This window comes from Tauraco erythrolophus, chromosome 3 (assembly GCF_009769465.1).
Source record: "Tauraco erythrolophus isolate bTauEry1 chromosome 3, bTauEry1.pri, whole genome shotgun sequence".
Lineage (NCBI taxonomy): Eukaryota > Metazoa > Chordata > Aves > Musophagiformes > Musophagidae > Tauraco > Tauraco erythrolophus.
Genome location: NC_141467.1, coordinates 82,092,584 through 82,108,319, shown reverse-complemented (window position 1 = coordinate 82,108,319; position 15,736 = coordinate 82,092,584). Strand labels below are relative to the sequence as shown.

General features: G+C 39.5%; 1 protein-coding gene across 1 annotated transcript in view; it reads right to left on the bottom strand.

The window, feature by feature from the left end:
* Positions 1-15,245, bottom strand: part of GRHL2 (grainyhead like transcription factor 2) — a 57,617-nt gene extending 42,372 nt beyond the window's left edge. Inside the window, 6 exon segments of the mRNA XM_086609330.1 lie at positions 2,325-2,481; positions 5,926-5,978; positions 9,428-9,812; positions 11,380-11,447; positions 14,443-14,632; positions 15,241-15,245. Of these exon segments, the coding sequence (XP_086465456.1) occupies positions 2,325-2,481; positions 5,926-5,978; positions 9,428-9,812; positions 11,380-11,447; positions 14,443-14,632; positions 15,241-15,245 (858 nt within the window).
* Positions 15,246-15,736: the final 491 nt, after the last annotated feature.

The window sequence follows — 15,736 nt, the reverse complement described above, 5'->3', positions numbered from 1 at the left end:
AAAATAATGCAGGGCCTAGGATTATCTGCTTGATAGTCCAAATAAAACTTAATCATATTCTTAGATTTAAGAAGTCTAAGTTGCCTTAAGTAAAAAGTGGTAATTTCAAAGTCAGATGATCCTCAATTCCAATTCTGATCCGAGTTTCATCCAAGTGTTGGAGTTCAGATTCCTTGTCACTCTGGAAGGTGACATTACACTGTAAAGGGATGTGTTGTTATGGAGCTTAGGCTCACTGGCTGAAGCCAGGACATTTTTAGTTTTACCATATATAGTCCAAATGCCCTTCTCAGGAGTAGGACTCTTGCAAACATGCATTTAACGACAAACTGAATGTGACTATTTACTGAGATTTGCTGAGCTTTTCAGTTGGAGTTCTGAATTCCTTTTGTTAAACTGCATGATTCAAAGGAAACAGATTGAAACTTTATGCACAACTTCACATGAGTAATAAAGGCTTTTTAAAAAAGCCCTGCTGTAGGCAAGCAAAACAAAAAACACAAAACAATGAAAGAATGCTCACACTAGGTAAACTGAAGTGAAAAGAAATAAAAAAAAAAAATCACTTTTAAACATCCTCTTTTGTTCCCATTTTACCTTTAACCATGAGTCACCAAGCTCATAAAAAATATCATCAAGCTGTTGCATAAGCTGAGCAGCTGGATCATGACTGATTCATAATCTATGTCCCTCCACACAGTCACCATCATAACCCTTCACATGCTCTGTGACCTTCTCCGTTCCTCCTATAAAAGCCAAACGTCATCACTGTGTCTTCCATGTCTAGCTATCATGTAGGCACAAAGCAGTACATGCCGTGGATGAGTCCTGAGTTATGCACGTGCCTGATGGCTGGCCATCAGGTATGTGCTAGCTGGCCAGCTGATGCAATAACCAGAATTGGCAGGGCAGGCTGTAGCTTTCCCACCAAGGACAGCATTAATCTCTTTCCTCCATGAACCACTTACATGGAACTTGTAGAGGTTTAATACCTTCAAATACTCTTGCCCCTCTTGTCAGGTTTGGATGGAATCCGCAATAAATTCAACAATCACTTGGCTGGGGCCTGGCAAACAGAGCATGATCGTGAAAGTTGCATTTGGTTTCACAATCTTCCGTGAACTGTACCTCCTCCAAAAGAAATGGTCTCATCTCTCCTTTACAATTTCCACCCTTCTGCTGCCACGGCTTCAAAACTCATGTGGCTCTGCAGTGAACAAGACTTATGAGGACTGGTTTTCAGACAGACCAGTGAGCTCCTGACTCCTGTTTCGGCTGTACAAGTGCTAGACCTGGCACCACAATGGAGGAAGGAACGAGTGGACAGCAGGGAGACAGACTTTTCAGCAGCAGAGAAGTCTTACATCAGCTTTAGTCAACAAGGAAACGCCATCATGAGTCTCATGTCCTTTAGGAAATCAGGATAAAAATTAACTGCTATCCAGGTTTACACATCATTGTCTCTCTTTAGGAAGTCTCTCTAAACTTCATGTATGATAGAAACATATAAGTTGTTGTCCGCTTCACTGCTCACCTTGACTTTCATTGGTTCCTTCAACTAAAGTCACAACATTTTTAACAGTACTTCATTTATTTGGGTGAAAACACTTTTGCAGCCTCATACATATGCAGCTCTTCCAGCTTCAGGGTGAAATTTGCAGGGCAGCACCTCTGAGGCTCATTGTTCATTCCAAGGTTACTGGGTTAGGATTTGCTTACTCAAAAACATTACCAGGGAAATCAGGAGGCCTGTTCACCAGGCAGATGTTGCTGAATACCCAAGCTCCAGTTCCATCCGTGAAATCTAAGATGCAAATCATCCATTTGGTCATACTTCTGGGTCAATCTCAAGTGAAAGTTCACGCTTATACGACGTAAGTGATTTAAAATTTATGTCACCAAGGACGGCTTCAACTCTTCACATTTTATCTGAAATGCGCTGGAAAGCAGCTGATGAAGTGCACAAATGAGTGAAGACAGACTTACACAGTAGATGTAGCAGTTGTGTGATTTTTTTTTCCTTAACCATGGCAATTACAAGTTCACCAATGTCAAGTGAAATATCTGTGCAATTACCACTCCACCAAACCATAAACTGAGGCAGATATGTATCTAATTAACTCATAAGATCACATTTTAAAAGCACTGGATCCCAAAATATTTGAGACCACCATCGATAATAATCTCTCACCTTTATGTTGGGCATACGAGTAAGCTTGCTCTGTCCTCTCCCACAAGAAAAAAAATAATTAAATACCAAGCAGTCACAACTACATTTTATCTGCAGACCTCCATTCCTGTATAGGAAAGAAATTGGACTATACCCTGACTTTGCTGATTGGATGCCGGAAACATTTGTTGTCACCCGTCTCGCTCAGGGTGATGGCGTAGAACTGTCCTTTGTTCAAGTAGGTCATGGGCCCCTCCCCTTGCTTTTGACGCAGAGATTTGGTAGCTTCTAGTGTATACTGAAAAGTGCTGCTGAAAAGACAGGGAGAGAAACACCAACAAAATTCATGTCACATTCTCCTTTTCTCTTTGTCCCCATTTATTATGTATTTCATGCATTGTATAAGCAAGGCATGAGACACTAATAATACAATTCCACGAAAAGGACACACAGGTATTTAAAAATGCAATTTTCTTTTTTCAAGTTCATCAGATCTGACAATCAAGCATAAAACTACGTGGACTGTAAGTCTCTTGGATCAAAGACCACATCTTTACTTTCTCTGAAAAGAACCATCATGAAGTACAAGACTACGGACCTCGCAGTGACAGTGTCAAATACCAGGAGGGAATTCAGTATGATTTGCAGGAAATCAGCTACCTCCACAGACAGTTAAACTCAGAAGAAGATGGACACGGAAAATGAGTCCAACTTCTACTTTCAGCACAGGGCAGAGAAGGAATGCAACCAGAAGGGACAGCAGGTTCATTTGTTTAAAGACAACATGCAACCAAGGTTTTTATAAGCCTTCTTTTCAAAATTAATCAGACAGAACAAAGCATCTACATATAGTTGTACCTACAATCAAGTAACCTCCCCTTAGAAAAACACAAAAATTAGAGAAAAGAGAGTTTGCTCTTGTGCAGGAAGTCACATTGTAGAAAAGACCCTCCTTCACAGGAGAACTTTCCACCTTTAAAGCAGTTCTCAAACCATGAACAGTTAAAGCTCCATTAACTAGTGAACTCTTTGCTGAACACAATTCTCACAGAGCCTCTCCCAGCCACCTGCTCCAATAACAGACTTGAACAATAATCCAATAAAAACGATGCCTGCAGCTCCCTACATTCTCTTAAATGAAAAATAATGTTAATCTTGCAGAATAAATCTTCTCTTCAAACTGTCTTTGGTCACCACAGGAAGCTTAATGCAAGGAGTCACTTGCAGGATGTCCTCACAAATTGGAAGTACATGGGAAGCATTTTCACTAAGGTCCTAATTCAGCAAAGTATTTAAGCAGTGCTGGGTTAGAACCAAAAGGACAAATATGTTGGTCCAAAACAACAATGCATCCTTAACTTTGCAGATCCAGCAGATACTCTGTATCATCATAACACTGCCATAGCAATATGAAAATAAGGGGAAGACAAAAAACATTTTTAACTATCCAATGGAAAAAAAAAAATCACTAAAATGCATGGAGAATAATAACATTTAAATCCCCATGTGAAGAGAAGGTAGAAGAAAAAAAAAAAACTGATCCACTGTCTTTCCATCCAAAGGAAAAAGTTTCAGACAGCTTAGTATCAATTAGTTTGGTATCAATCATTCAATCAAATGAAAACAATTTCTAAGCATTTCTTAGCTTATAAAAGAAAATTCAGTCATTTGTCTAGTTGCTTAAAAGTTACAAATCAAAGCAAAACTAAGATAAAAAGCAAACGCTAACCTATACCTATGCAACCCACTGATGGCAGCACCAGCACCTCCCAACAATGCAGCTGCTGCCGACAAGAAGGCTCTCACACACAGTGGGAAGGCAGCACGAAGGGGACTGACATCCCCTCTGCTGCCACTCAACGTGGTGTGCACTGCCACAGTCCCTCTGTTCTGTGTGGAAGGGGAACAGAGTCTCCATGGACACTAGCAAGCAGTTCAGCCCTGTCCGAGCAGACTGGAAGAGCAGAACCACAGGTGCTGAGGACCCAGTATCCATCCCACTTCATATGCTTGTCCTGTGGATTGACCACTCATTAGTGGTGGGGGTACATCCTCTGATTTAGTGTCACACAAAGGGACTGCAGGTTGTGTGGTGCAAGACTGCTGCACAACGGGTGCAGAATGCCCTGTGAGATGCACCTCAAAACCTCCCACCAGCCAGAATGCTGAACGAGGATCTGAGCTGAGAAGGGCTTAGGATGGACCAAAGTCAGACACACAGTGTCTTAACAGAGCTCCCTACAGTCTGCCACGGTCTGGTCTTCTGTTTCCTGGCATTTTGTATGTTTCAGAAAAACGTCAAAAAATGCAAATTCCAGACACACTGCACCTGGCCAATTTTGCAGTAGCTGTATGGCACCACTTGGGAATTTTCTTCTTGTAGCCGGCTGGCAATCAAAGCATGCCCTATAGCAAGAGGATTGCTATTACCCCTAAAACTTACTGCAGTCACTCAAATGATTATAGTACTATTCTGAATCTCACTAGGAGTCTTAACTAAAGCCCCATGTGGTCATTAAGGGATCTTCTGTCAGGCCTCCAATTACTTTCACATTCACCACTGCTTTTTTCAATTTGAAGCTTTCATTTCTGAGCACCTATCAGTTCCAGTTAACTCCTAGGAAAGATGTATTTCGATTTTCTTAATATGCATTTGGAGGTTTCATTCTAACATGGATCTGGGCCATAGCATAAAAGACTTCATGTCCAAGAATTGTTAACGATGCCAATCAGGATTCAATTTTATAAATATCCAGCATAGTAAGTGAGCAGTCTTTGTCAAATATCTGTTTGATATGTACTGTCTACATAATGACTCAGTTCTGAGCTCACTGCAGTTAATGATTGTTTTAATATTATTCAGAAAAAAGATCAAGCTGTAAGGAACCTCCACTACAGAAGCAGTCATATGCCTACTCCAGGAAAAACATGCAGGCATGTTCCTGTTTCTAAAGGGAGAGTAATCTCTCAGATATAAACAGAACTATTCCCAAGCATGAAACGAAGCATCAGTTTATAAATTTTACTGACTACAGTCTTTATCAGTTAGTGACTCTGCAATGTTTGTCCATTCTACACATGCATTTTTCTGTGCTTAGCAGGGATGACGCTATTCCTTTCAAACTTCAAGTTTTGAAACTTTGAAAAAATTTTTTGAATTCTGAAGGGTTTTTACATGGTTCGTAATATATCTTTCTTTTATATTATTTTACAGGTACCACAACATTTGTATTCATTTATTTATATATATTCATTTATATTATGAAGTACCACAAGAAGACAGAGGGTTTCCCAGAAAACCTACTAGGAGTAACTAGAAAAAAAGAGAAGGGAAAAATAAAGATGAGAATTCCATAAGGTTGGTGCAGCCAGTTCAATCATCCTGGACATCTGACTAGTGAATCTTATCATCCTGAAAGGTGGGGAAGATTTTCCATGACCTGGCTGTCAAAGCTGTGCCCTGCTACCGGGGAGACCTCTCTTAACAGTTTTAGTCTTGCATATGTCCTGAGGCTTCACAGGAGTTACCAACTTAAAACAACGTCAGGGGAAGATAATAGATGAAGATATAAACTGGTCAAATATGAAAGCTAACACATGCAGAAGCAGGGAAGAGTGATGCTGGGCAGTGTCAAGGGGGCCCTGCAGGCGCCCCAGGCTGATGAACGCGAGGGTGGGAAGAGGAGACAGGCAGCCTCTCCTTGATACATTTCTACGTGATGCCAGTCAAACACATTTCAAAGCTTATGCCATACCTTGTTTGTTCGTAAATATATTCTTCGGCCCCCACTGACACACTGCGATACTTCTGAAAAATAAAAACAACAATTAAATACAGTTTGATACCATCAAAATGAAAACATCAACAAAAGTAGAATTATGTTTATGTAAGGGCCCCTCAGAAGAAACCTTCAACAATTTAAAACTCAAAATCCCTAAAAACTGAAGTGGACTCTACACGGTCTTTACATTAGAATTGACAGAAGTAATTCATTTATGTCAAGCTTCTAGAGTTTTTCATAACCTAACTGCTACAGAAATGTAGCTGGAAAACATTTTCTGCCTTATTAAATTCCTTGCCTACACATCATTATATTCTAAAATAAGCCTGTAAAAATGTACCCCATCTCAAAGATAAGTATATCATAGTTTTCCTAGAGACTGCACTTTTTGTTTTATCTTGCTTTATTTAACAACATGTGCATGTGCAGCTGTCCTTAAGGCCTACAACAAAATGCTGGTAAAAATTTGTATTGCTATACTCCCTATTTTGAATAGGAGTGGGGACGCAGGCTAAGAAAGTATTTTACCTTCAATGTACAATTCTGTTTGAGCAAAACACTCACTTTACTAGACGAAAGGAGACCTACGGTCCCTCCTTACAAAATGAAAACACATCTATCAAAAAAAAAAAAAAAAGATGACATCAAGAGGTGAAATTCTGAAAAAAATGAAGTCCTTTTGCACACACTAAGCAAGGATTTATACTGTCTTCCTGAGCGAATAAACCCATTTGTACTCTACTATGTAAGCCTTGTTGCTTCTTCAGCTACTTCTTGGCTTGCCTTTTGCCTCAAACACGTTTTTGTTGATGCCTCTCTGATCCACTGATGGATCACTACATTTAATCTCCAGGATTTCTTTTGTGATCACCAGTTAGCAATTAAAAGCTGCTTTATTTCCAAAAGCATCAAGTCAGGTAATTTTGAAAACAGTTTTTAATTTTACCTTCTGCAGAACTGTACCACAACAAATATCCAGTCAGATACTGGTTAAGTGCAAAGGTATTGTGTACCAGTTAGGCATATTTCCTGAAGATCAAAAGTCAAGGATCCATAAGCACTAGAATAGATAAGCCAAATACTCTAACAAATCTAACATCTGAGGGGTATTACAATAAAGATGGTCTCATATTAACATGCTAGTCATATTTTATATGAAGGCATTTTCAAAAACATTCAATTTATTTACCTATCCTTGAAAATTTTGTCTATACTATAAAGGACTAATAAATTAATCACAGATAAACAAGACTATGAAAGAAATGAGAAAGGTGTATTTATATAATTGTTAAAATCGTATATGAAGAACATAGCAAGAGATTGATCAAAGTGTCCACTACCACTGGGATCCATAAAAACTCAGCACTCCTTCAGTATAACAGAACTAAGTCCCTCAGTAAAGGTTTTGAAACAATTTCTAAATACGTATTCATAATGTGTTTAAAAATTGAGTGCATATCAGAGAAAATCTACTGCAGCCAAAACTAGCAGTTCTCACCAAGTGAATACAAAAACTACCACGAACAACTGTATTCCTACTTTAAACACTAATCTAGCACAAGTTTCTCTTTTGGTATGTTTTGACATTTTACTTTATGCTCTCCCCTCATCTGCTTCATATAGCTGTCCCTACACAAAAGCACGTGGCTGGAGAAGCAGTCAGAGCTCCGCAGGGGCAAAGCACATCCCAGGATTTGGGTAGTTGAGAAAAAAAAACAAAGAGAGAGGTTAAGTGTTGAGTGAGGCTGCACCAGGGTGGGAAAGCTACTCCATCTTCCGTGCCTCAAGCATATGAGTGTTTGGGGCTGGAAGGCCACTAACAGTGGGGCACACATCACCTAACAGCTACAGATGGGGACCTACTTAAAGGTAGTTGATTAGTGTCCCTGTACAGTTAATAGAGGAGGCGAAGATGGAGAGCAGTGAGTGCACTTGGCAAAACCATTCCACCCACTTTGGAACTTGAACTGCCTCTTTCTCCATAGACTGCAGAGAAAGCCTAGATAACAAGTATCATACCTCGTTACTAACCAATCATTTTAAAAAACACATAAGAAAATATTACCATTGTAACAAAATTATCATAACATGGAGTTTGGGACGCAAGGCCAAGGTATAGATGTAAATTCCCTTTTTACCTCCAAGTTAAACAACTTTGCATAGCTGACAGCACTTTGCACAGCGCAGACTGACAGTTTGGTAGCTCTCAGTATCGCGTCTCAGAACAAACCAGCATAACAGAATCACTCAGTTACAGCACCTCAGAGAAAGCCATGAGTATGGTACCACTGGAATCCCATAAAAACCTGTTCACCAGTAACAATGAAAAATACCTGAAATGATGTGATTTGACAATGCGGAGCAGTGTTCCTAATCCAAGGTTTGATCTTACTGATTTTTCAATGGCAAGCTAGATTTCCTCACTAATTATTCATTTAGTTGACCTAAACGTGTTCTATATATGAAAATGGATTATACCTCAGATATCCTGATCTTTGATGCTTGTATAGAGCCAATTTACTTTTCTATAATACACACACAGAAACACACAGTAAATTTCTTATATATTCAACCAGAGTAACTCAGCCTTAACGTAACTTGCCTTGTACTTTTGTTACATTTGCAGTTTCATAGAGTTGGAGGAGAAAACTTTGAGGAGAGTTTTACCACCTCTAATTATTTCCACAGGTACTATCGGCTTTAAAATAATTTTTACCTTTCTACATTTCTGGCTTGTTTGCACTATTCTGAAGCAGGCAAAAGCAGCCATAGGGTACTCACCATATTAAAGCTGACTGTGTAATTACATTGCCTCAGCATAACTATAAAATAGTTACAATGTAGCTCCTTGTCTCTCTTCTCCTCAGTCTCCTACGCATACATGCATCCGAATCTTTCCCTGCCTGTTAACTTCACCATTCCCCTCCAGTCACCTAATTCTACTACTTTTTCTCACTTGCCCATGTTGAGGAGTAGAGCTTAGTGCAACCGACAGCTTCTGAATAAATAACTTGGGTTTATCTAGCAGCAGAGACTGACACTGCTCATTTGCACTTTCAGAAGAACATTAAGAATTTCCCAGTTACAAAGCGGCTGCTATTTCTTACTGTTATGAATAGGTCTGAAGGCAGATCTTGTCAATGGAAAACATTCTTTCAGAATGGCAGCTACCCTTTATTTGACACAATATCCCAGAAGACAGAAGATCAGTATCTATTATTCTCAGAGTTTCCAATAAAAAACTTTAAAACTGTCTTCCAAAGTGCCTCATGATGCTCCCCTATAATCAAAGCACAGACTGACAGGAACATGGCAAGGAGCAAAGATGAATTTGTTGAAACAAGCATCACTCTTCTTCTAACGGCTCTTGTGGACAGCTCAAATCTCCTGATCTTGTTCACGAGCTCAAATCTCCTGATCTTGTTCACAGCTTTTTATTGAATTCTTAGATGCTAATTTGAGGTGAAAAACTTACTTCTGTTCCTCCATCTTTGAAGGTGTCGCTGTACGTACTGTCAGGAGTACTGCGCTGGTCATCTTTCAGATAATTTGTGTGGGGAGCAACGTTGGACACCTCGTATGGTTCAAAGATAACCACTCGGTGCTCCTCATTTTCTCCTCTTGCATAGTGTGCTTGTGGCGTCACAAAAACAGGGGTGAACTCCTCTGTTTTAACGACAGTCACTCCAATCCCCATGATGGGCGTCGAGCTCCCAGACACGTTTGTGTTGTATTCCCTTTTGGATGACTCCAAAGGATCTTGGTTCAAGGAAAGGTTAACTGGCACCGTCTTCAGGACTTGCACGCGGTTCTCTCCTCCACTTAAATTACTCTGAGCTTCCATGGTATTAAGACAATTTCTGTGAGACAAAATTTAAAAATGTTATGAACTGTCCTGATAGAGTAAATCTCCTCCTTAAATAGCTTCATGTTCTTAGATGGCAGAGAAGGAGATCTTTCACCTCTCATAAGCCATTGCCATAAGAAGTAGTACCTTAACAAATACTAGGCAAAAGACATCGTGATGCAAGCAGAGAGGTCCACAGCTCTTTAACAGCTAGGGAAAGGTAACACGTTTGATTTGACCTATAATTGGTACGATTTGTTACAATAAATTCTGTGTATCCAGGGTTGCTTTTGCCTTGGTTTATAATTTGGATGCAAAATCAATCCACCAGTGCAACAGTCTTTAGGTACAAAATAAGCATGAAGAGTAAGGTGAGGTATGGATTACAGACAGTAGATAATTTGTATGTGAAATAAGCAGAATATCAACAGCAAAATTCATATGCTGATGCATGCTCTTTCAGGCTGTTGACAGGCCACTACTGTTTGTGTAACTCTGGTACCAATGCTCTTCTGAAAGAGCAAGCCCAGGAATCCCATTGTATCCGAGTAGATCAGTAACTATAGCGGCTGCACGGTAACCTCCAGCTGCATTCCCATGTCTACCCACGGTTGCAGTTGAAAGCAATCTGATTGTTGATAGTACTTGCACTGATACAAAATTGTTAACTCATAAAACTTTTAGCAGATGTAACACACTGCTTTGTTTTCAACCTGGGAGACATGCTCTGACATTACAGTTCCTCTCTCTTGGCTTTCCACCAAAGGCCAGTTTTGTCAATCACGCTCAGCTTAGGAATTTCTCTGGCATTCACAAAACTGTCCCTCAAAAAAAGTTTCATATTCTGTTTTGAAACAGTGAATTTATACTACTACCTATTTAAACTTTCACCTTACACAGCTAGTGGAGACCATCTAAGGCTGTCCTGAATTAGCCACATTGAAATAAACCTTGTGTAGCTTCTCTCCACTATAATGTTTCATGAAGATACCTTCCTATATGTAAAAATTTAGTTCCTTCTACATACACACTCTCTCTTGTCTACAAGTCTTAAAAAAGGCAGGAGCCAGATTCCTCTGAGTCTTCAAGTCACTTTTAGCCTACAGAGAAAGGGTGAAATCTTGAGAGGAGCGAGAAAAACATTTTGAGCAAATGATTTTAGGAGTTACTTTATTTGCTTCTGGGTAGACTCTAAGTTATGTTAAATAAAACCACATAAATCAGGTTACCAAGGCCAAACTACTCACTTTTTGCTCTAGAAGCAGAAAATTGAAAGAAAAGCAGCCAATAGCCAAGTGTCAATACAATCTGATTTTACTAATCTCAGTAGCAGCAAAACAACAAAATGAAACACAAATCATTAAACTTTCTGCTACTTTGCAAATTGCGTGTTTAATAATACTGTTCAATTTTTCTAACATATTAAAAGTAAAAAGAAGCAAAGTTTGCTTTCCAAAACAGCCTTCATTCTTTTATCTTAAGGAAGAAAACCATAAACCCTCAGGCTATCACAGTTCCTTCAGTTCACAACTGATCAACACTGTTAGTAGCTGGATGTATGATTTTGAATAATACTGTACCTTTTATCTTGGTCTTCTTGATTATCACTCACTTTGTTAACAGACAACAGCCTTTTATCTCTGGGAACCTGAGAACAACACCATGCATGGGGTCAGGTAAACGCAACTGTCAGGTATTCGCAGCTTCAGACTGCTCTACTGCAACAACTAGAAAAATGTAATCGTATCAGCGCATCTACGCCAGGAGCTGTTTTTCTTTGGAAGACTGATTGCGAACAGAAAGTTAATTTTCAAAGGAAAAAAAATGTAGGGATTGGTTTCTTTTCTAGTTCTTGGGCACACCAGTCTGGAGCAAATCACTATTCTACACGTCCTTATCTCTGGAATACCAAGCTAGGTCAAGCTATCTCAAAATCAAACCTTATATTCCCAAACACGCACACACACTTTTCACTGAATACTAAAAGATGAGAAGCAATACATGATGCTTTGATGAGCTCCGCATGGAGACCCTTTTAGGTCAGAGGAAAAAGGGTTTCCAATTAAACCACAAGCACCAGCTAAGTCCTCCTGTTACAGAGCAGTCTGGAGGGTGCAGGACTCATACCTAGGGGAAGTTTGTGGATCCTTCCTTCTCCTAGCATGGGGACAGGTCAGGGCATGCTGGCATGTCATTAGAGAATACGGCCTTCTGCTTTGCTGAGTGCATCAACAGCCATGAGAAGCAAAAAGGCTTTCAATCTGGCCCCTCAACAGACTCAGAACTGACACCAAGTGACTTAAAAGATTTGTCTTGCCACATACTGGTTTCCTGACACCAGCACAGAAATGAAATCACCAAGGGGAAAGTTGCTGCCATGACCATATTTTTCTTTTCTTGCCAAACCAGCAATTTGAGAGCTAAAACTCCTAATCTCTCTTTTACAAAAGAAGGTATATCCACTCCGACACAGCAGTTAACTCAGGACTAAAGAGCAAGAACAGACCTAAGAATGGGCTAAAGCTGTGCCTTTTATCTCTAAATACTTTAAAGAAATATCAGGAAAATCTCTGAATTTAGAGGAAAAACAATACTACAGTGCACTACAGTACCCAAGGTTAACATCAGCTGTATCTGCAAGACAGCAGCAGACTCAGAAAGTGCTAGCTAGACCCTTTCCTTCTCTTAGGGACATCCTCTCTCCCTATTAGGCATCCTGCTAGTTAAAAAACTTCTTTCATCCATTTTAGAAGCAGGATCTGAGCCACAGTTTGCACATGTTAATTCCCGTTACGATCATATATTTATCCCTGAAGGAGGGTCTATGTTCAGGTAAATATCACTGCAAGAAAAAGGAAAAAAAAATTGTTAAGTTCAAACAATTCCTATTGACTGGAAAAAGTATTTCAAAAAAATTACCCAGCATGTCAGAACAAATGAGACAGTTGCTAAATAAGGGCAATTTGAGAGTATGTGCACTGGACGTCCTCCTCTACACTTCCACATTACAGCACAGAGGTTTAAGTTAGGTTTTAAGTTTCTGTTTGAAAGCGTCAACAAGAGTTATCCTTTTCTCCCAGTTTAAGACAGAAATAGTTATGACTGAATGCTGGAAATGGCTCAGAGATCAACACAGCTTATTCCGTCTGAACCCCAAGTCTTTTGCAACTGCCTAGAACAAGAACAGACATGTCTCTTAGAACATAGTTTTGGGAAGGAAAAGGGCTGTTCTGTTTTTATTTTAAAAATCCAGCAGATTAATGAACCGCTACATACAGAGGTATTACTACGACAGAAGCCAACACTTCAGATGCTCATACACATCCTGAATTTTACGGATCCGCATTAACTTCACAGACTCTGGCACTGTGGTAACTCTGTCAAGTACAGAAAAGGACTCTTCTTCCTTCTCATTGGGAAAAGCTTTTCTCTACTGACAACAACACACAAAAGCAAGGAACGTGCCTTGAAATATAATCAGTAAAGAAAGTAAAACGATATTTAATCATAAGGTTAGTACATGGCATCTTGCCTACAACCCCTTCTCCTGAACACTCATTTAACGATCGTAGCAGAGACTAAAAAGATAAGCCCATTCTCTAAAAGTGTTTATACTAATAAATACTAAAAGCAAAGGTTTTTTTATTTTACATTTCCATTCCTGCTACATCTTCATGAATTACGAGGGAAGCTGGCATTGTTCTGCTGGCTTTCACAGAAGATCATCTCTCCAGTGAAGGCACAGGTGGCTTCAGGAGTACTGAGATAGTTTAAGCGAAATGAACAATTTCATACTTTAGTGCTTGGTAGGCAACACTGATTCCGTCTGCAAAGTACAAAGGAGTCAGCCTGGGTTTCAGAGTGAAATTTCTGCATTACACAGAGATGCACTCTGTCGGACTCTCCTCTGATTTCAGCAGAAATCTGGAACATAGCTCTACTTAAACACTATGAAATACATGAAAAAGAAAGGTGGTATTGAAACGATAGGTAAAGCCATGGGCTTAGAACCTGACATAAACTGAAATTGTGCATCAGTGCTTCCCCTGTAAATTGACTTAGCTCTCTGTCTCTGTGTTCAGCTCCATTTCTGTCCTCCATCTCTCTATTTAGACTGCAAACTTCCAGTGCAAGGGCTAGACCTCACTGTATGTTTATATACAGCCTACTGCAATCATTACACAAACAAAAATAACATGGGAAACTTTTAGATGAGAGCTACTACAGTTAAAGAGTGAGCTAAAACATGTGTAGAATGAACCAGAAAAGCAGACAAACCTACAGATGGACAAGGCCTCCCCTTTTCCACTTTTTAAATAATACTGCAAGTGTCTGAGCACAAATAAAAAGGGAGCTAATTCATCCAATGCTCTTGAAAGGGAAGAGGAAAAACACTATGCTCAAAAAGAAATTACGGTTGCAAATTTAATATGGGAATTCTGATTTTGTTTTTTTTTTCTGTCCAGAACTAAACACATCAAAACAGCCTCAGACAGGCTTCCTAAAACAGAAAGGGTGCTTAATGCAAGTATCAGAGAGAAAACAAGATGCAGTGACTTGTCTTTGAAAACTGGCTCTTTCGATGCCTCTTAGAGCAGTTCCCTGCTAGTGCAGCAGGGAGGAATAACCATGGAGTTACCTACTTTATAATAGTCATACAATAGGCCAAGAGCAGCAGCACTGTCCTCATCACCATTTATGCTCATCATAGCCTTGGTAGCTGCTGTTAGGGGATTCTCCAAATACGACTTCCAGGCTTCATCTTCGCTGGTGTAGGCTCGTCTGGTGTTGAATGTAGTGTCATTTGGCACTAAGGCCACGAGTCGCTTGTTACTGCATAGACAGGAAGAATAAAATGATGATCCAGAAGGGATTACTTTATTCACAAGGCATGTTAAAGAACATCACATAGCTCAATGAAAGTGATATGATTACATCAAGCAAGCACCTGTGTATTATACTTGGGGACATAAATATTTATCAGTATTGGGTATCTTCAGCATTTAACTAAAAAATTTTAAATGTGTGCAGATCCTGTGATAATAATTCAAATGTATTTTTACTAATACAGAGATAGAGCTATTAAAATATTTTAAAACTATTTGGAAAAAAGGGAAGTAACAATATAAGAACATTGTGCTCCAGTATTTTTGCTAGATGTCCACTTGGTTAGGGAAAAATACATTTAACTCAAATCAGTTATAATAAGAGGACATGAATGAAAAAAAGTATCTCGTACTAATCCAGTGTTCACCTAAACCAAGCATAGTTCAGTATTTCATACCTGGGTACACCTTATAATTGAGCTATTCTCTGCTTTTGGAATGCAACTTGTCTGTAATTTCAGAGAGGTTTTCTGTAACAGGACATGAGCAATGAGTCCAGTGGATGGAGCAGAAGTAGTCACCACACTTGGTCTCAATTCACACTTTATCACTCACCACATCTAGTTACAGACCCGTGGCAATACACACAAGACCATTATTAGCAAGCGGGATTTGCAGAAGAGCAGTTTCCTCCAGCCTGAGCGTGGTACAAACTGACCGGTGCCTGTGTGTATCGCAAGAGAAGCTGCTGCACCACAGATATGCCTGAAATTTCCAGTATAATGGAAACATACATAAAGACGGTAGTACCTGCTTTTGTAAAATGTTCAATAAGCTTATGGAAAAAAGAGCTATGCAATAAATAAATTTAAAAAAATAAATAAATAAAAGTTGCATTCCTATTACACAAGATAGCAGGCAAACAGATGAGGCAGGGAAATAGCGGAGCAAGGGGCATGCTGCTCAGCCCGTGTCGCAAGAGCATGGTCAAGAATCGTGGCTCAAGTTACAAGGATCACGATGAAACTTTTCACACGTTACACCTTACACATCTGAAAGCTGCGAAGATGGAGGAATAACTGAATATACTGACCCAACTGGAGAAACTAGC